At 41.5% G+C, this 21906-nt stretch overlaps 1 protein-coding gene across 1 annotated transcript in view; it reads right to left on the bottom strand.

Annotated features, from left to right (window-relative positions):
- Positions 1 to 20745, bottom strand: part of PHACTR2 (phosphatase and actin regulator 2) — a 103458-nt gene extending 82713 nt beyond the window's left edge. Inside the window, exon 1 of the mRNA XM_083856083.1 lies at positions 20653 to 20745. Within this exon, the coding sequence (XP_083712209.1) occupies positions 20653 to 20665 (13 nt within the window). The 5' untranslated portion in view covers positions 20666 to 20745. The remainder of the gene's footprint in view (positions 1 to 20652) is intronic.
- Positions 20746 to 21906: the final 1161 nt, after the last annotated feature.

Raw genomic sequence — 21906 nt, 5'->3', positions numbered from 1 at the left:
GCTCTTTTCTCTTTAAATGGCCAGCTGTAAAGACACCACCTTGAACAATATCCTGAATGCCAGCAAAGTTTCAAACCTGGACCCATGCCTGATTAACTGCCAAAAATCAGAATCATCTCTGCCTTTGGCAAATCAAAGTCCTTCCCTGTGAAACTGGTTTACTACAGAAATATCTGGACCAAAATGCAAGTTTCAGCCTTCAGTTTCCTTTCACCGTATGTTTCTACAACTGTGAAAATGTGGACTTTTTTTATCCTACTGGGAAAATGCATTTTTTCCACTCTCCCATGACTCAAAAACATCTGAAAGATTCTCCCTCCAAGCTGAAGAAAAAGAAGGGGGAAAAACTTCACCTTTTGGCAAAGATACAGATGGAAATTTTTGACTCAAAAGAGGATTTTCAAAATAAAATAAAAGAAGCATGTGAAAACAAGGGGTTATAATGGAAACTATTTTCATAGCCAGCTCTAAAGTAAGCACTGCTGTTCCAGAGACACATGGTACTGATGCAAATATTGGTTTGAAGCCAAAACCCCTAGCATGCTAGTGGAATCCGGAAACACTACAATATTAAATACACCTCGAAATATATGTCAGACATCTCCCCGTGTCTGTTCCACTTATTCTTCACAGCAAGACACCTTACATTTAATTCATCAGTGGCTGCAGAGTAACAGAACAAAGAACTGCTGGGGGATGTTCTTTCCTGCACCACACTTGCCCAACAGTCTTCTGGAAGACCCGGGCTTATTATTCCCAATTTGCAAATATTGAGCTAATATCCACTTTCCATCTGCAGCACTTACACAGCATCTATTATTACAGCATGTGAGCACTTCTTGCTGGTCCTAGGGTAGTGTTGTTTTCCCCAAGGCACCATTTCCATGTTTCATTTGGGGTGATGGGAGGAGGGAGCATGCTACAAAAGGTGTGAGGGCATCCTGCTCAGCTGCACTCCTCGTTGGCAGACTCTCTCCTATCTTTGTCTGCTTCTTTCACATGCTACAAAGCAGTTGTCCTGGCCCTGGACAGTTTTCCATCATGGAAAATCCCCTTTGTCTTCTCTGGTGAGACCCCAACTGGATTACTGTGACTCACTCAGCACATAAACGACATGGACCTGTTTGAACAAGACCAGAGCCATGTAGATGATTAGAGGGATGGAGCCCCTCTCCTATGAGTACAGGCTGAGAGCTGGGGTTGCTCAACCTGGAAAGGACAAGGTTCAGGGACACTTTATAGCACCTTCCAGTACTTTAAAAGGGGCCTACAAAAGAGCTGAGAGGGACCTTTTCACAAGAGTAAGTGGAGATGGGACAAGGGGGCAATGGCTTGAATCTGAAAGAAAGCAGGTTTCAATTCCATATCAGGAAAAAAATCCTTCATTGTAAGGGTGGTGAGACACTGGAACACGTAGAGCTGGTACTTGTTCCATCCCTGGAAATATTTAAGGCTGGAGAGAGCTCTGAGCAACCTGATCGAGCTGAAGATGGCCCTGCTCATTGCAGGGAAGTTGGACTAGATAACATTTCAGAGGTCCCTTCCGGTCCAAGCTATTCCATGACTATTTTTGCACCTGCCATGATTACAGCTGTGCTGCTTGGCCCACATCTTTGCCAATCTGTAGGAAAGCCCACAACCAGTTCCAAGTGTACAAAACAAAGGCATAAAATGCTTTTGTGCAGATCGTCTTTTCTGCAGATTTGAGGCTTTTGCTTGCAGTTCTTGCCTCTCAATGAAATGCAAACACTAACTGACATTTTTCCCAGGAGTAAGGCTGGTGCAGCATCCCCCTTTCCACTTGTATTGCCCAGAGGTTTAACAGGAAAGCGATGTCCCCTCCCTGCTGGCTCTGTCATGGTCTGGATGGCTGCAGAGACACACCAGCACTAGCAGAGCACTCAATGAGGCTGCTTCTTCTCTGCCTGTCTGGCCCCAGCTCCCCACGAGGCTCTTCATAAAGAGGATCCACAGGGTTCACAAAGAGCAGCCAGAGGCAAGCAAGTGGGGCTGGCAAAGTTCACAATCTGCTCTGCCAGGGATTCATAACTGCTCCAGAATGGGAATGTGTTCTGTGGGCGTTGGCCTTGGTGGCTGGGCCCTGTGCTTTGAGTGGCAACGGCAGAAAGGTGTGGCTGGTTCAAAGACACCACCAGATCCAATTTCATGCTAAGATGCACACCATGCACCTCTCTCCCCTCCCAAGCACTTGTTTGGGGTTTTGTTTTGAACGTCCAGAACCAATTGCTTTCATTCTTTTAATTGGAGGTAGCTGTCTTTGCAATGTTTTACACACCACTTGTTTCTAAAGCCATCCTTGATGTTAGGAAACATATCATCCCTTCTTAATTTCCATATGACCAGGTGTGCATGGCTGTGCAGAGGGAGGGCTGAAAAGGGTCAGGTTTTGCACCCTTGCCAGTGTTCTGTAGCAGAATTCTGATCTGGTAACCTGCTAGCATCTCCCTGGTCAGGGCTGTAGTGAGGCAGAAAGCCTGGTGAGCTCCAGTTCCTCCTGTATGCCTGGCATTTGGTCTTTACATGGTGATTGCATAAATCAAATGTCAATTCGTGAGTCTCATTTTTCTATTTAAATCCTCATGTGTCATTCATTGACTTGCTGGGGGCCAGGGGAACCAGCATGCTTTAACCACGCTAGTCCTGGGTGTCTTTTTTTGTCCTGATTTATTTCAGGTTCATTCAGTTGCAAACTCACACATAACTCAACAATTATATTAAATAAGGCAAGTATGGTTCTTGGGAAAAGTGCTTTTACCAAGACTAAACATCAATATTACACGTTTTTTCAATCTGCTTTTTTAATACAGCAGATTGTTAATGCAGCACATTTAGTCAGTTCAGATGAAAAAAATTCATTAAATTAAAATTCAGCAACATTAGAGCCAGATGGGATATAGGGCCAAAAATGCAGAGACTTTTAAAGCTAATGTAAATGTAATATTATTGTTTTCAACTATAATCCAATTAAATTGGGCTGACAGAAGAAATGCCCAGGAAGATAGCTTCTCTGTGAGGAAAATCCATTTAAAAGAAATAGTACATCAGATGTTTTCATGGTTCTGTGGATCCTTGAATTACATTCCAGTATAGAAACAGAAAGGCTGATGTAGGAGTGCCAGCAATAAGACCTCTACTGCTATGTCACCTACAGGGAGAAAAAAGACTTAATTTCACAGTGCATTTTGCAAGTCTTTGACAGTAGGAAACATTAACCCAGGAAGACCCCTTGTGAAAAGAAGAAAATACACATTTCTGACAACACAACCTACTTGGGGAGCCCTCATGGCCCCTTCCATAGTCCCTGGTAGCTCTGGGAGCCAGAGGGCAATGCCAAACTCCCTCTAAAACCTCATGTGCGTGCAAGGCACAGCCTCATGCTTTGCAGAAGTGCCTTCATGTGCACTGCAAATAGCTTGTACTGGGCTCTCTGGATGGCAGACAAATGCCTTTGCTTGTGGGGTATGACCCACAAAATCGGCTTGGCATTCTGTAAAGTCACTTGGGGAACTGTGCTAGATGGTGATTAAAAAAAGGTACCCTACATAAGACACCCACACCTACTCCATCTCTCTTTTTAAACAGTTACCCTTTCCAGAATACCTGAGACATTTCCTTGTGTGTTAGCTGTGTGCCACAGTAAATAGTTGTTTCTCCCAAAATCAGTAAGCAGAAATCTATATAAAGTCTCACCTACACAGGGGATGGAGCAGGATGAGGAGCACTCCGAAGCATTCTCAAGCACAGATCCCACTCACTCAAACTACTAAAATACAACACAAGATGTCTTTACAGTTTTCCCATGAACTGCACAGTAATTATGAACCACAACCTTGACTCACACGTGGTGATAAAACCCAGTGCCTGTAAATCTGTGAATGTAGCTGGCAGTCATAAAGTAAATTATGTGGAGGTCAGGTCAATGGTCCTTTCTATGTTTATTCCTCTTATTTAATGGTCCATTGCTGGAGACAGACTGAGAACTTTCAGAATGTTTTACAATGTATTTATGCAACCAAGAAGTCTGTCCTGTGCTTTCCATCCCCGTTATCCTGACGTGCTGAACATAAATCAGGGTGCAGGATGCAGATTAACATTTGAGGAAAGCACAGAGCACTTTTTAGTTTATTCAATAATGTATACAGAGAAAAAACCTCGTCCTTTCTAGAGTAGCCCTTAAGAAAGATCACCTTTTGGTAGAGGGACAAAATAGGGCCACCTTCATTTTGTGCAGCTGAATTTCACAGAAGCTCAATGTCTCAGCATGGGACATCTGGATCCAGGCAGACTTCCATTCAATTCAAGACGAAGTGTGGTTAAAATAACATTGCATTTTCAGAGGTCAGATCCTTGCAGCTCAAGCTAATTAAAGTGATTTTTTTTAAAAAAGGTACGGAGACTTAACCCTTGCTCAGCACTCAGTACTAACTCCTGGCCTCACAAGGCAGGTTGTGTTTAAGTAAAATAATTCATAAAGTGAATGTATTTACAGTTATGCATATTCATGTATAGATACATGAAATGGATGCAAGTCACTTGCATGCTGTCCCAGGTAAAAAACCACAAATTTTCCTGTGTGGCCAGCATCACTGAAAACCTTCTCAGTACACAGACATTTGTGTTAAACCATCCTATTAATCCTACAAAATTTTTAGAAGTCTGAATTTAGAAGCCTCCAGCAGTAAGGCTTCCTGCAGTTCAAATCTATGGACTGGAAGAGATATAGAAAGGAAGACATATTAAAGATGTCTATTTATCAGTCTAATAGAAAAAAAAATCTGCTTTTTAAGGTATGTCATCATTAAACTAGTAGATGAAACTTAGCAGTGCTATTAAATAAAACTAGCAGTGTTATTAAAGTAGTATGGTGCTAGTAACTTATTCAAATCTGGCATTTCCTTATGATATGATAAATATTAGGTGGTTTTATAAATAATTTGGCCCATCAAATTAACTAATATGAGACAACAGGATCCACAATTCATGCAAGGCATTTTTTGTTTGTATAAGTTATCTAGCAACATTGGTTAACTAATGGACCATAACATTTTAGTAAGAAATATTCATGCATTTTCTGAAGTGTTCTTGGGCTTGTGCATTAATTTTTACACTGAAAGTAATTTGTCTGACTGCAAACTGTTCTAAATGACATGACATTACGTAGCTCTCAGGTTATTGCTTGCTAAAAGCTGAGTCAGTCCAAAGGACAAAAGACAACCCAGAATATGGGGGAGGGAGGGTGACCTTCTCCACAGACAGAACATTTCTGTGCACACGTCACAAGTCTGCTGCCAACAGCCTGGTACTGAATTGCCAAGAGGAGTCATCATTCTGCTCTTCTTTGGTGCTGTTTCACTCAGGTCACTACAAGGTATTTCACTGGCAGTAAGTTTTACATCAAATATACTACAAATTTGCTGGTGCAGAAAAGACCTCTAATGCTCAAGAACATGTGCAATGAAGGCCATATAGGAGCTCTGGAACTCCTGGTTTTCCATGGCAAGGCACTTGATCAGCATTTGTACTGGCTCAAATACCACGCAAGGACCTGGGCCGTGTATTTTTCACACACATGAAAAACTCAAGCCTTTATGAAAGCTCTACTACTTACATCAGGCTATGCACTTTTGGAGAAGAGATTTGTCAACATAACTGACAAATTAAAAAAATAGCAAAAAAGAAAGCAAATAACTGTGTGTCCTTAGGTATAAAATCCATTTCTTCTAGGAAGCTTCCAAGTTTTGAGAGTTACAACAAAGTTCCATGTGCTCTATCTTATCCAATTCTCTTTCTTGTGCATTTTTATCGACCCTTAGAAAACTGGCATGTTTTATCACATTAGAATTCAATGTAAGAAACCTGAACACATGCTCATGCTTCACTGCTCAGTGGTTATTAGAATAATCTGCAGGAAACAACACCACAATAGGGCATTGTTTGTGAATGTGAGCAAAAGGTTACAAGGAAAGCCTGCACCCAGAGCTGATTCCTTGGCTCCCATTCCCTTTCCCATTCCCATGTGAAAAATGCACATGTTGTGTATGGTGGCTATTTCCATCATGGTCAGTCTCTTCTGCATCCCATGAGAGAAGAATGTATAGCAAGAGCACATTTATTCTGAAAACACAGAGTAGCTGGAGTGGTGTGCTCAGTGGGAGGTGACCAGCTATGGCTTAAAGCAAACCTCAGGCTCCTCCACACTGCAATATTTGAGTACCCCACAGTACCCAGCAAACAGATCTGCAACAGGCATAATATAGGCATAGCTTTGTGAGAAATCATTTCTTTAACTGAAATTTGCTTGAATACACAAACTCTCAGTTCCACAGTCCTCAACTCCCTCCTTCATTGCTGCCCAGCCACACAGGCACCAGAATTACCTGTACACTGGGGCTTTCCTCCTTGATAACTAAACACCCCCCTGGGAGAACCACCACAGCTTCTGTGCCCTGCAATGCCCTGCTAGCACTCACACTGTTGGAGAAATTGTGCCCAGTCTCTTCTGAAGAATCCCAGAGAATCCTGAAGACTGTGCTTGTTGAGGAGCCTTTTCAAGGGACATGGGGCTGTCCAAAGAAGGCATATTTGGGGAAAAATCTTATCCTCTCTCCTAGGGTCCCATTCCCAAGAGATGAGCTTGGACATATCCCAGTGCTGGGTAGTGAGGCTGTCTGTCATCTGTGTCACAGGGGCTCCTTTTCCAGCCTAAATCCCACACAACACCAACATTTAGATGGAAAGACCCTTTCTGTCCATCCATGCAATAGCTTGGGCAGGACACAGAACAGTTTAAGTTCTTGACTTGTTTTTTGCTTGAAGGGATTAATTCCTGCTTCTCTGACTTTCCAGTGACAGAAATAACCTGATCTTTTTGCTGGTATAATACCAGTATTTGAGGACTTTTATCGTGCCCACTGGGATTAGGGGGAAATACTAGTCATGTTTTTGCAAGGAGAATAAAGTACTGTTAGCATTAAAAAAAACCCAAACCCAGACCCAAAAAACAAACCACAACCAAAAAAAGCCAACCAACTTCTGCACTTTAAGTAGGTGCAGAGAAGGACAGATGAGGGCCCTCAGCAGCAGGCTGTATTATCATATACATAGTCTATTTAAGGCCTAATGAACTGCTTGTTATTTTAGGCACTGTGGAGTTTGCAGACACTGTCTGTGTGCTCCAACGACAGCATTCACCCTCACCACAACCCACTCTGCTGCTTCCAGCTCTTTTGTCCCAGAAGGTCTCTTCTGGCAGGGGTGCCCTGTGGTGTAGGATTCTTAGCTACCCCAGAAAGAATGACATCAAAAACTGAAGGGCATGATTTAAATGACTTGATTAAAAAAAAAAAAAAAAAAAAAAGAAAAAAGAAAACAAAAAAAAAAGAAAACAATCTCTCTCTGGAGTACACCAGAGAAAGCCACAGCAGCTGCTCAAAGCAATGGTAGTAAGACTGGAAAGTGTTGCCTTGCAGTTTGAAGAGCAGCACCAGTAACCTAAAAGTCAGGTTTAGCCCAATGAAACCTTCCTGCTAGTTGTAACAGCCAGGCAGTGTTTAACCATGGTCTTCTCTGCAGTTGTGTAAGAGTTCCAGCTACACTGCCAGGCTGACAGCAACACTGAGAAATGAGGATGGTGCCCAGACCTCAGAGCTGCTGGAATAATGCCAGAATCTGCCCCTCCATTGGTGTGAGTGGATATAAATTACTTAATTGGTTCTGGCTTACCCCCACCTGCCCCTCTGGCTAGTACTTAGCAACTGAAATGAACATGAGTTAATGCTTTGTACAGGTTCTCTGGCTAGTGCTGACTCTGGGGTGATGAGAAAGAATTAAGCATCTTTCATTTAACTACCTGTGCACTGAAAAGTAGTATAATGGGCATCATTTCAACAAGCTTTTCTGGTGCTGAGAAGGCAGGATAGCCAAGGTTTGTGTGTGCCAGAGATGCCCTTCTTTTGTGTCCAACAGGTGGCAATTAAGGCAGAAGCAGCAAGATCCAGTGGAAACAAAGACTTTATTAAAACTGGAAGGAGAAATTCTGGGTGTTGATAAGGAATCAACCTGCTGGAGGCTTTCTAATACCTGAGACCCCTCAATTCCAGCCTTCTTAGCAGTCTAAGTTGTGCAGTGTTGTTTTTCACTTGTGCTACTTAATAGTCACCTTCCTTTTTCAAATTTGAAATTGATTCAGCATCACCAACAGCCAATATTTTAATCTAATATAGATACACAAAGACATGTATTGTTGTGGCCAACAATATACCTCTACAGAGAGATCTTTGTGATATTTATTCATAAATGGGAACTAAGAGGTCCAAATTAGTATTTTTCAGTAAGAAACAAGGAAATAATATGTAGGATTATTATAGTTAGAAAGCTGCAAAGAGATTTTAGGGTTAGGTGCAAAGGAGATTCAGAATTACAAAATTTTCTTTTACAGTAGGTCAGATTGTATTGTTGCAAGGCTTCCTGAACCCTCTTCAGATTTTTGTGTTTCCAGGAAGACATGGGACACCAAAGATCACTTAACATCCCAAAAGCAGTCACTCCAGTGTTCCAACTAGAGCAAGACAGCACCTTCCAATATTGCAAATACATGTAAGGAGTGTCTCAGCTCTCTGAGACAGAGCTCATCAGTTGCAGATGTGCTTCCAGCATAATGCTATTATGCAAGTATTTTTGAAAATCACTGCCTCTCAACATGGAGCCTCCCAATATGTAACTATGATCTAATTAATCTTGTTCCTGATTATATGGCCTTGCCTTTGTCCATACTGAATGCATTTGTCTCTTGCCTAAATATAATTTTGTATTTTCTTGCTAGTCAGTGCCAGTAGCACCATACAGCTGGAGCAGAGGACCAGTTCTTGCTGGATACCTCCTAAGTCACACCTGAGTGACAACAATTCCCGAAATACACTTGCATTTTGAAACATAGCATTTGGGCACAAGAGAACCCATCTGATACATAGCATATAGGTTTTGCATCACTTTAAGTTCTACAAATCAGAACCAAGCCAAGCATCTTCTCATGCAGCAAGGTAGATGTATGAAATATTTCCCCCAAACCTGTTTTTCCTCCAACCCATGTTAATTGGAATTATTTGTATTCAATCTCTTAATTCTTTCTGGCTCAGTCTCTGTATCATCTGTTTCACATTTTTGCCTGGGACTGATGTCAAACTCAGTAGCTAATGCTTATGAGTCTACCTCATTTACTCTCTTTAAAAATTGTTGCAAGGCAGATTAATAATAATTTCTCCAAGAGCATGCAGTTCTCTCATAAGGGAGACCAAGGGGATACATTGTGAGCCTTACCTGGTTAACTTCAGAATGTTCCTGAGCCCAGGCAACTCATTGCCTTCTCAGACCACAAACAGAAGGCCAGAAAAGTGTGCCAGCTCCATCTCTGGGCTACAAAACAAATGTCAGCTCTGTGCCTTTGTGTGGCCAACTGTTTGCAGCTCTTTTGCAGTACTCTCCCTATTCACCCCTACTACAGACTAACACATATTGCAGCGGGCTGGGACCTCCCTGCCTCCCTACCACACTTGCATCCCTCCTCTACATGCAGGAAAGATGCACCCAGCCCAGCATTCCACCTCTGAGAGTCTCTAAGCACTGCAAACTCTCTACAGGGTCCATGCAATGGCTGAATGCCAGCCATACAAGTCAGTCCTCCACATGCTGAGGAGTACTGTTGGGAATTATCTTTGTTCCTTTGTGTTTGCAATGTCTCTTGACCTGCATAAAGCACGTGATGCAGCCATCCATAAATATCATGAGAACACAGCTTGTTCTATAAATGAGCTCATAATGAAATTTGATTTAGTATAATGAAATAGGAGGGAAATATTGGGAGCAAAGTGGAAATGTTGATATGCTTAAGGATGGTAAATATTTTGGACTAGTCACCTTTGACAGAGCAAAAGCTGAAATGGGTTAGGGGCCACTTCCCAGCTATGGGAAATCCTTTCATACCTGTGTAAAGAAACTAATTTCTCACATTTGAGTCCAGCCAATGTGACCAGGGAGTTGGCAGCAGGCAAATCATGGAGCATGTGAAAATTTTCTTTGCTTTTTTCCCTTAGCTGAGAAGAAGCCCAGTTTGATACAGGTAAGCGTTTTCTTATAATTTTGTTTCTGTTCCTAGAAACCAAGCTACTGTTAATATCTCCCCTACTCCCCCTTCCAAATAGTATGAGACAGCCAATGGGTGATCCCTGTTGGAAGCAATCTAAATCAGCAATGCATACACTGAACTGACTCAGAAGACTCTGACAAACCCTGGATTTGAGCACAGCAACCTACTTTCATGGCATCAGTGGCAGAACTGGAGCTCTGGTGTACAGTGCATAGCAAGATAAAGGGAAGTACAGAAGGGAAGTAAGCACTTCAAATTCCTCTGCAAAGCCACGGGAAAGCTTTATGGTTGCCAAGCTACTAATATCGTCAAAATACTCTTTTCCCTTTTACATTCTGCCCATAAAACACCGTGACTGTGAAAAGGGGCAGAAGGAAAAAAATGTTTACATTTTTTTTTAATTTAATATAAAATAAAATAATAAAATAAACCCCAGTCATGCAGATTCACACAGAGCATGCAGACCATTATGAGTATGTGAAAGTGAAGGGGACTACAGGAGCTATGGGGACCAATCCAACACCATAGCAGGAAATAGATACTTTGCTGTGGGAAGCACCACTTTTGCATCCTGTGGATACTTATGCACTTTCCTGAGAAGCTGTAAGATGCAAAGGTGTAAAAGACTAGTGTGGCACACCAGAAGCAGAGAAAAAGCCTGAGGTGACACAACTCCATCCACCATGTGCTGAGAAGCTTATTTGTGGTGCTTTTCAGACAAGCACATATCAGCTGTCATGGTGATACCCTCTTCTCCATCAGCAGACAGATTGACTGCATGAGGCTGCATTTATTGCCATGGGGGAAAAGTTTAAAGGCAGAGTAGAGGAAAAGGAGATCAAGTCAAGAGGCAACAATGACACAAAAGCATAGTTAAATCTGGGAAGGATTTTGACTCCTGCCTTCACCTTGCTCAACCTGAGGGTGCTCCTTTGAAATGGATGCACAACCTATCTGCATCTGAAAGATGTACACAAACTTAAACTCCTGGGAGCCATCTGCTTTACAAGGGGAAAAAAACCTGAATTTGTCCTCAGAATTTCAAATTTTGCTTAAAAAACACTCCAAAGAAGTCTAGCTGTGGTTGCAAGCAGCAATGACAGAACTTGGAGCAATCTTGTCCCCAAATTTGCAAGCTATTCCATAAAGCAGCTAACAGCAGAAACGCTGTCACAACAGGCAATGGGAATGTAGGGAGAAGCAGATTTCAAGACTTCACTGATGCACACACAGCAGCACTAGTGCAGGAAAAACACTACCCTCAGAAAAGTGTTCTTAAACCATAGCTGCAGAAACTGCTCCCTTGGCTTAAGTGGCATATCACTGGCTTCTTCACCTGCAGGGCAGAGTAAAGCACTAGGCAGGCTACCACCTGAGAGAGGAAGGGGACCCCACAATCATCCTTCTTATTCCTCTCTGGGAGAAGATAACATCTTGGGAAATGACACTGGCTCTACTCTTTCTCCTCCAGCAGTTCAAAATAAGACTCTAATGGTGCTGAGCAGTATGTCTACTCTGCCAGTTTTATACCTTCCTGCTCTTCTTTGCAGTCAGGCTTCCTGAGATACAGTATAAGAGAATATACACAACACTTAGAGAGCTTGAGGGTTTGCAAATGTGACAGAAACTTGTGTGAAAATGAAGAGCTTTGTGTAGAGTTACTTCACCTGCTCTAATATTCGAGTTAAAGAATTATCTTGGGGTGACAACACCCACAGCTAAAACAAGGAATATTGATAGATATAACATTATTTTGAGGACAATAAAATAATATAATGCACTGCTCGTCACCCTTAGATGTTGCAAAAGTTCATCTTCAGGGACCTCAAAATCTTGCTCAAGATTTCATCATGTTTACTTTTGCCCTAAAACCTCCTATATGTAAGCAAAAAAAAGTATTTTTTTTCCCTAGACTACCTAGACTATCTAACCTTGGAACTGCCAAGATGCCCTCACATGGCACTGTGTAACCTTCTCCAGCTTCTAAATAAGCCAGGTAATTCATCAGGGTGGATGGCACTTCCAAACCCGTGGGCAGTGGTAGGCTCTGAGACCTGCTCGCATCAATTAACAGCACAGTGCTGAAAGACCCTCCAGCTCAAACTAGAAGAGCTGTGACCTGAGCTGGAGGCTGTGCAGGTGTGAGAGCCTACATCCCATCTAACCCCAGCAGGCTCACCAGTTGGGGCCCAGGCCCCAGTGCTGGTGTGACTGTGCTGTTTAGGGGCTCAGATTACTGTCTGCTGGGCAAAAGGCACCACACCATATCAATGTGCTCAGAGCTGCCTCAAGGACCTCCTGTCACCCAGAGCAGACATGGCCTTCATGGGGCACCGAGGCAGAGAACAAACAAACAAAAAACCCTGTTGCCGAGTTTTGTAGACAAACTGAGAAAAGCTGACTCTACCATGGCTTCCCATTTCCCTTTCTAACCCCAAAGCCATCGTTGTTCCTAAATTCTGTGGTGCTTTATGCCTCTTGAAGCCACTCATGCCAAAGTAAACAGCTACTTCAACCTCTTGCGAGTGCCTTAAGCTGTTTTGTAGGAAATGCATGTTTATGCCTTACAGAAGGCATATAATATATTACAATCACTGTGCTAAGTGATACAAACTGGGGAATTTAAAAGTTACGTTTGGCAACCTGCCCTTACTGTGCTCTAATTATTCCTTAATATCCCAATTTAAGGGCAGCATATTGGCCCCATTTATAAATTGTCTGGCTTTTATGAGTTTGTGTCACAGAATTAATGTTAAACAGTTTTCAGATTCTTTATTGAAAACTGCTGATTGTGTATTGCTTGACAAAGCAAAATGTCTCCATTAGAATAATGATTTATTGTAAATATGGTAGTATTAAGGCAGACTAGTCTGGGTATTAAAAATGCATGGAAAAAATCCATTGTAAAAAGTGTTATGTGAGCTGTCATAATTTGTCAGTTTAATATCTTGGTAGTTTGCATTTCTTTTTAAAATGCCAAGAGCAATTAAACCTTATCTTACCAACAGAAGTTGCCAAATTTCACTTGAAATTAAACCAGTATTATGTGTCATGTTAGTTATTTTAATAATGTTAAACAATAAAAACAGAAAAGAGAAGGAAAATGAGACTTCCAACTGCAGCTACAAAAAAACCAGCTAAAATATATAGCCTGTTTCTGTGATAAAATCGCAGTCATGAACTCCATAGGCTTCTTCCATCAACAAACCATTTTCCCTGAGAGCAAAGCCATAGCAAAGTCTTGCTGAACTATGATTTAAATGTCAATAAACAGCTCCCAGCAGCACAAATTTTATGCCTGAGATTGCCATATTTTCAGTTCATCTCTCCACATGGTTTCCAGGCAAGCCTCCATAATGAAACACCCCTTGTTTTTTGGACTGACTCAAGTCCCAGTGAGAAAGACAGAAGGGACTTGTGAGTCAGCAGGAGCTGGAGCTAGGATGAATTGATCACAACTTTGTCTCCTGTGGAAATACCAGCTGCTGTCATATTTATATTGGAACTACATTGTGCATGCCTTCTAGCAATGGTCACGCCATGGGTGAAAAAATTGTTTCAGGGATTGTCTCCCACTGTGCCTGACTCTCTACAGGGACACAGGGTTGCCTTTATCATTGTAATGAACTATTCTGTTGCATTTCAAAAATACATTTAAAGGGGATTTCCCATACAATAAGTTGTAAAATAAGCAATTTCTGATAGTTATATTATGGGAAAGGTGCTGCAGAGAAAACTAAGATTGAGCAAATATTTGGCCCTGACCAATTAACTTCCTCCTAGCCTTTTGCTTTATTTGAAAATCGGATGTTAAGAGGGACCTAATTCTTCACTCAAGCCCTCTATTTGAGCCATATATTTCCTCAATATATAACTCAATACCTCATGGCTGACAAGTCTGGGTTAAGTTTGTCTCCTCTGGGAGGAAAGCAGACAAATCATCCCTTCCTGTCATCTTTGCAGAAAGACCTTGTGCTGGTACCACTGCCCCCACAAGGTGCTTGGGGAGGATGCTTCTGTACAGATATCAATACAAACCACAGCAGCCTCAGTCTCCCAGTGTCTGCAGTAAAGGTGAAAGATCTGTTCAAATGGATACAGCTACTTCCTTCTTCTTCCATCTCCAGCAGTGAATGGGACATCCCTTCTGGTGTCCAGCTGTGCCTACAGTCAGGCACACACAGCTCTGTGGGTGTAGGAGAACAAATCCAGCTGCCTGGTCTTCTCCAACACCCTGCCTCTCCACAGGGCACTGGCTGGGGACACTCACTTTGGCCTTGGAGCCTTCCCACTCACCCAGGGACTGCCGGGCCCCACGTGCCAGCAAGAATGATTAGAGACAAACTCAGCAGTTTTATTCAGGATTTACTCCTGTCTGCTGGGAGAAGGTTGCTAGGTATTCTTGTGTCCTAAGCTACTTATATTTTCCAATTATACTTCAGGAAGAAGTCTCGTAAACGTTTTATGTGAAAATATAAAAAATGCTTAAATAGTGAGACAAAGGGGAAAAAATTGGGAAAGTGAGGATTATTTTGGTAAAATTTCATCCAGTCTACTTTTTGAGCCCAAAGAAATACCCCGCAATTATGCATCACATTTAATGAAAGACTCACTGTTAGAGACAATGAATGATGATGAAACAGCAGCAGACTAAATCCTTATTATCAGCCACCAGCTCTTTGGTCATGTTATCTTGTTTTCCCCTCTGCCCCTCACTTCCAGTTCTCTCAGTTTGAGGTGTTTGAAGCCCCTGGAACAAAGACTGGTTTTCTTGGAACGATTTGTGCCAGTGCCTCTTAACACAACCTTTCCTTGTCTGGACTGATTTCTTGTACTGTAAAAATAATTGGCTCCTGCAATTTTAGTTTCATCCTTGTTAGAAGCATATGGGAAATGCTGCCTCTCTAACCTGGATTACTACTTCTGTACACAACACTTGCTTCTTCACCAAAGGTGGCAGTGATGATCCAGAGTGCAAAACAGGGGTCTGAAGGCAGCTGGCCAAAAATGCCACACAACCAGCAGATGTAAACATAAGGCATGAACTCAGAACCTGATGGTTTGATGCTTGTCAGCTTTTATCAGAAAAAAAAAAGAATCAGAAATTATTAGTAAGTAAAATCAGTGTTATAGCATCTATCCCAACCAGATAGAGTTCTTGCTGCTTCTCCATAAGAAGCACTGCAGCAACTGGAATCATTGCTTAAAATATCGTAAGTGTGTGTCAGCACAGTGGAACCAGAACATTTCTAGTGAAAGAGGGCCATTTAAAGCAGGGTGGGTGGACTATCTCCACATTACAAGATGCTCCATCATTTTAGTCCTACATGGTATTTGCCACCTCTAGTGCAAGTTCCTATATAGTCATTCTATGTGCTATGTTATAGAGACTCGACAATAACACAGGGAGCAGCAGCATCACAAGGAAGTTTAATCCTCACAGAAATAAATCCATGGTCATGGATTTATAAATACACTGTTCCAACTTCTGGGTAAAGGGGCATAAGCCATGAATATTATTCTAAAATTACAACAAGAAGAAATTCAAGTTTCTAGCAGACCTGTGATACACTAGAGTGTTCACTTCAGCTGGAGGAACGGGTGAAAATAGAAGGCAAATTAGAATACACAATGTAGTATAAAGGAGTTGCTTATTGCTTTTTATTTTATTGTTCATGAGCAAGCCATTTTGTGATGCATAGAACATAGCAAATGGACCCAATAAAAGAAACATGGCATCATGGATAGTCCCATTTACCTAAGAGTGGGACAGACAAAGGGAAAGGCTGTTGTCCCCTCTAAAAACATCTTCACACTTTGGGAGAACATGGACAAAGTACAATCAAAGACTGAAGCAGAAACTGCCAAAGGATGTGACTGATTCTGCTGCTGGACTTGGAATTCTCTCGAGGGCTCACAAACCTGTGGGGACACTGCCACTGTCTCTTCATTGCAAGTGGTTTTGTGTTATTGGGTTTCCAAATTCATAGGGGCAATTCAGATGAGCTTAAGCCTTGGATGGCCAAAGAATTTCAGAGCCCTTTATGGGCAACAAATGAACCTAACTGAGATTGTTATCTAGCCTAGTTCTGCACACAGATCAGCTCAGCTACATTAGAGGTTTTTGAACACTTAAGAATTGATGAGAAATCAGGATCATAAACTGAAACCGTCCTCCCAGTTTTGTCCTCTTGCCTGTTGTTTTGTTTTTTTTTTTTCTCCTCTGTGTTTTAGAAAGATGCATCCTGGTTTGCCTCAAAATCAGGTAAGACATACAAAGTATCTGTAAGGTCAAATCCTCAACCAGCATTTAATCCCAGCAGTCTTGTATTTAAAGAATGCTAAATAAGTCCTATTGACTTACGGAAAGACGAAAATGACCAGTTACTTCAAAAGCAAGGGAATTTCCATCTGCAAACAGTTTCCTGTGTCTCTTACCCTTCCTGTGAACATGATGTCATGCAGAAAGCTAAATTGACCACTTGCTATCCTCTTCACTCCACAGCATTTCAGGCTTCAAGTTAAAGTCTCACCTCAATGGAAAACTCTAAGTTTCACTATAGATCAAATATAGATGTTGCTACTGGATATTCCTCAGAGATAAACTATACAACAGACAAGACCTCCAGTCCCTTTAAAACACATTTTCTACTTGAAGGTATAGCCTGCAGCCACAGCTGCAGAACCTACATAATTCAGGGTAACAATTAACCACAGCTAGCTCATTACTGCTAAAATAATATTCCAAGTGCAAAGAAGTCATATAAATCCCCAGGAAACATGAAACAAGGCCTCCTGGCTTTGTTCACTACTGGTATGGTATGCATGACACAGGACTTCGCTTTGGTGCCATTCCTCCCCCAAGCCCTTCACACATCACATTGGCACTCTTCTTGGTAAGAATGAGTGTGTAAGACTTGTCTGTTTTAAGGTGAGATGCCCGTCCAAGAAGGACACAGCTGACAGGAGCTCTGGGGAAAGGGATGTTGCTGATCTCACTCCTTAAAGGAAATGCATCACTTGGGAGCACTTCTGTTTCCACTTCTTTCTTCCTGCTACTGCAAGTTTCTTGCTGCTTTTATATTTGCTTCCCCCTGCATGCACCCCCGCCCCCCAACCCCCCCCCCCCGCCCCCAAGTTATTTCCAAGCCAAGCCTTTCTGTTTTTTAAAAATGAGTTTTGTTACATCACTGCTGTCTCCGGGCTTGATGTGTTTGGCCCAAAGTAGATGTGTGCAGCAAAGCTGGAGCCCAGGACCTGCCAGTGGAGGCTGCTGGCTGCTCTCCCCTGCCCAGAGCAGCAGGCAGCCTTGCAGCTGAGTACCTGCAGACAGCCTGTCACAAACAGCTGATGCCAAAATAGGCAAAAAATACAACTAGAACTGTCCTGTTGTGCCCTACACAGATGGATGAATATTTTATTGTTATTCCAGCAAAGGCTTTTAAAAGAACACATGAGACAACAATTATGTGGAGCTGTCTCAGTACACAGAATAAAAATAAGAGCAATCTAACACTTAAAGGAAAGGACTTTTAAAATAAAAACATTGTTTCTAAACCCTACAAAATTGTATCAACCATAACTGCTAAAAGTGCACACAGGTGACTTATTAGAGACATGGATCCTTTTAAATGACAGTTTTGGCCAGAAAATAATTTTAATGATGGCAGAGGAGAAGAGTGATGAATTACAGAGATATTTCTGTTATGCGGAGCAGAAGATGGAGTTTTGCCCAGCAATTATCCATGGTCTGACTTTGAAAGTCTCTTCAGCAGCATGATGAGTTTAATAACAGAGGCCTGATTCACTGACACTGATACCAAATTGTTATTTCTAACACTCAGAAGCTAAAACACATAGCTTTGCAAATATTCTGCAGTTCTGTATTGCCAGAAATAGCATCTCTTCAGGCAGAATTTGGGCAGGTATCCAGTTTATATACATCAGTGTGTTTACATTTTAGTTGGCAGACTGCTGAAGAACAAATTAATCAGGCAGTTGAGCTTAGGGATGCAAATAATTCTGTTGCTCTCTGATCTCATAAGTGCCCAGATGACACCACAAGGGTCTTCAGAACTGCTCTCCCATCCCTGTAGATGTCAGAGGGACAGGACAGATATGCAAAGGTACATCTGTATATATTCAGCTGCACAGTCCCCACACTAGCGTCCCAATGAGGGATCATATGCCCTAAATTTTCCTCTACAGACCTGGCTGTGTTTACTGAGCACCCGGCAGGCTCTTTGGAAATGGATGCATTCCCTGTGCCACCAAAGTATGGAGGTGGCTGGACTGTCAGAAGAGCTGCCTGGAGAAGGGAGCATGTCCATACCCCACGTGGGGCTGAAGCCCACTGGGGGTTTGGAGCAAGCTGACCAAGGGCAGCAGAAAGATCACTGCTAACCACAGAATAAACTGGATCACAGCCTTACCCTCTGCCATGATGTCTTCAACATGGCTTAGTTTCATCTGTTGTTGGATTGGTTTGGGGCTTTTTTTTTAAACTAGATTTTGGTTATTGTTTGAAAGGATTAATTTAACCAATTTCAATGGTATATAGGTTGTTTTCTAAAAATGGAAAGTACCAGTCACTGTTTCCGCATAAGAAAAGAAAATATCCGGAGTTATTCAGCAAACTAATGTTATAAGAAGCTTTGAGAATAGCTGGTAAGTTGTGCAGACATCAGGCCTTACTTAACTTTTTGCAGATAGTAACCAAACTGGATTCTTCCTCATGCAAAAAGAAAAAAAAAACCCAAAAACCAAGAAAACCCAAAATAACCCCACCCAAAAAACCAAACCAAACCAAACCAAAACCAACCAAACAAAAAGCCCCCAAAAAACAAACAAACAAAAAACCCCCACCAAACCCATACCAAAACAAAACAACAAAACAAAACACCGCAAACAACAACAAAAACCACACATAGAGGAAAATCTGTTTCTATGGTTTTCAGACATTAGCTTCCCTCTTCATTCCCCCCCCCCCCCCAAAATGGCCTTTAAAATAAATGTGACTCATTCCAGAACAGATCCTTACAGCTGGATTAAAGTGGTATCTCCATCAAGACTGCAATAGTATTAGTTGTTGATACTGAAGAGTGTAAAAACCTGGAGGAATTAGCAGCTCTGCCTGCCAGGGTATCTCTTGCCCACAGGCGTTCTGGGTTGGAGAGCAGGAATCCTTCTCCAGCAGAAAATTCTGCCTTGTCATGCAATATCAAACACAAGTCATTATCATTTATTATGTTAAGGCTTCTTAAAAGCTAGCCAAAGCACCAAGTGCAAAGAATATTGCGAATCACATTTATTTCCAAAAATTAACATTTTACTAGGACCGTGTCAGGTTTTTTAGATGCCGGCAATGTAATTTTCCATGATATTACATTTTAAATTCTAGAAAAGATTTTTTTGGGGGTCATGGACTTTATAAAAATAAAGCCAGAAGACCTTTCTATCTGTTAGTCACAGAAGTTGATAATGATACATGTGAGGTGAGAATGACCTGGACATCTTAGCAGACATAAGCAAGAGTTTTGCTTCTACTATTAAAAAAAAATAAAAATCAAACCAAAACACCCACAACTCCCTGAAAATCACTGAAACATACCATAGAATAATCTTTGCCACACACTGTCGAGGTGATTGTCACTTTTAAGGTCAACATTAGACAAATCCGACAATCTGAGCAGGTTTCAAAGGGCACTGAATCTACTGCAGATTGTGTCTCCTAAGATGTATTGCACTAGTACCAATAAATCTGTGAGATCTCCACATGTTCAAGTTTTACAGCAGTCAAAGTAGCATGCAAAATACCTGTCCCAAAAAGCTCTCTTTTTTCTTTGCCTTGTGATAGAAGGTAATGCAAAAGGGAAATGCAAATAATGCATTTCATCACCGATGTAATGATGTGTGCGCCTCCTTAGAAACCGTGAAGTGCGTTATTTGGGATGAAAATGCATGATCTAAAGTTGGAACATCAAAGAAAATAAAAAGTGCAAATATATTCAGTATTTTATGTACTAAATACGAAAGAGATTAAGGCATTATACAGAGAAAACAGAACCAGCTTTAAAAAAGATGAGAGCTAACCATTATCTACTTTTTGTTAGCTTTATTAGTTACCTATCCACACCTATTTCAAACTGTGAAAGATATTTCCCTCTGAAGTACACACATTTTCCCTTCCTGCCACATTTCCTCCATATAGGTTCCAAAATAACACTGAATACCTTAAAAAGGCAGATCCTACATTACAGTTTAAGTTCACATTTCCAGGAAACAGACTTACAGCAGAAAAAACCAGACAGTTAAGGGGTTAACAACTTAAGTGTGTCACATTTTAGACATAAAAATTTGCTTTAATGAAGGACATTTAAAAGGAAGAAGCCACAGAGGGTAAAGAAACACATCTCCTGCAGCAAGGGAGAGAGGATACAAACGAACCCCGTAGCTCCACTAAGAATGAAGATCTGTTTTATTTCACTTACCGGAATTATCCATTATTCCCTCTCGGTATTCAAAAAGCACAGTTCCCCAGAAAAGCAGCCGGAACGGTCTCAGGCTCGCTAATGAAGCTGGCTGCCCTTCTCCTGGTTATTAGACCTTGCTGGCAGTCAGAGCATACTTCATGTACTGACTGCAGTAGACATCACCAGGAAATTTATATCTCCAAGGATGACAAACAGCCATTAGCTCCATTATAGGCTGATTAAGATTGTGTGAGCCTATCAAGTAGATACTTAAATCCCCCAGGGTTTTACATCTATAGGGGGAAAACAAAAGAACTCCTAGCCTATAATACTGAATATTTCTTTCTGAAAAGTAAAAGAAATGCTGATGAGGAGAGGCTTAATGGGTAGGAAGGCAACACCTTAAACACAAAAGGGATATATTACTGAGCAAAGGGCTGTTATTTATCAGTGACGTAACAGCAAAAGTTTTAGAGAGAAAAAAAAGGGGGAGGAATCTGTGGCTGAGAGAGTGTTAGGTTAGAGTACATTTTGCAGCCATTAGCTTTGGCTGTGCTTTAAATCCTGCAAGTTCTGCACCTGATGTTCTGTACATCAGGTGTTCCCCTTTTTGTGAGAAACACAGTAGATGTACTTGCCTGTGAATGCACATCAATGTATTAATTGCCTGGAAACATACATTATTATAGTGATCATAACGGAATGTAAGGAAAGGGTGAAAAGTAACTACAGGGATTTACTTCTTTTAAAGTCAAAGTAAAAAAAGCTGGATGCTGGAGGATTGGGATCAACAAAATCTGAATGACATGCTGAAATGAAGAGACATTAATTCTAAATTTTCCATATCCCCTGAGACTCTGAAGCACAGGCTTTTCCCCCACAGAAGTAAGCAAACAAACAAACTCAGTATAGACTCATAAAAATTTCCTTGTACCAGGATATTAGGGTTCCATCCCCCATTTTGGCACTGATTTGCTATGTAACCCTAAACCAGGCATTTTGTGCCACAGTTTGCTCAATGGTGACAGGGACACCATTACACACATAGCCTTTGGTGAAAGAGAATGTCACAGAATGACACTACATAAATGCTGCACAGTATTTTCTCAATATTTGTACCTTCCATTAGATAATTCACTCCAATCCTCTTTATTGCAATGGAGAAGGAATACAGGTTTTTTACGTCTCCACTATATTGACCATCTGCCTCACAGCATCACATGAGCAACAAAACATATTTTCAATTCATCACCCCTTAAATGTCCCTTTGAT

The sequence above is a fragment of the Zosterops lateralis genome, assembly GCF_965231275.1.
Source record: "Zosterops lateralis genome assembly, chromosome: 3".
Classification (NCBI taxonomy): domain Eukaryota; kingdom Metazoa; phylum Chordata; class Aves; order Passeriformes; family Zosteropidae; genus Zosterops; species Zosterops lateralis.
Note: the sequence above shows the minus strand (reverse complement) of the source record. Positions and strands in the feature narration are given on the sequence as shown.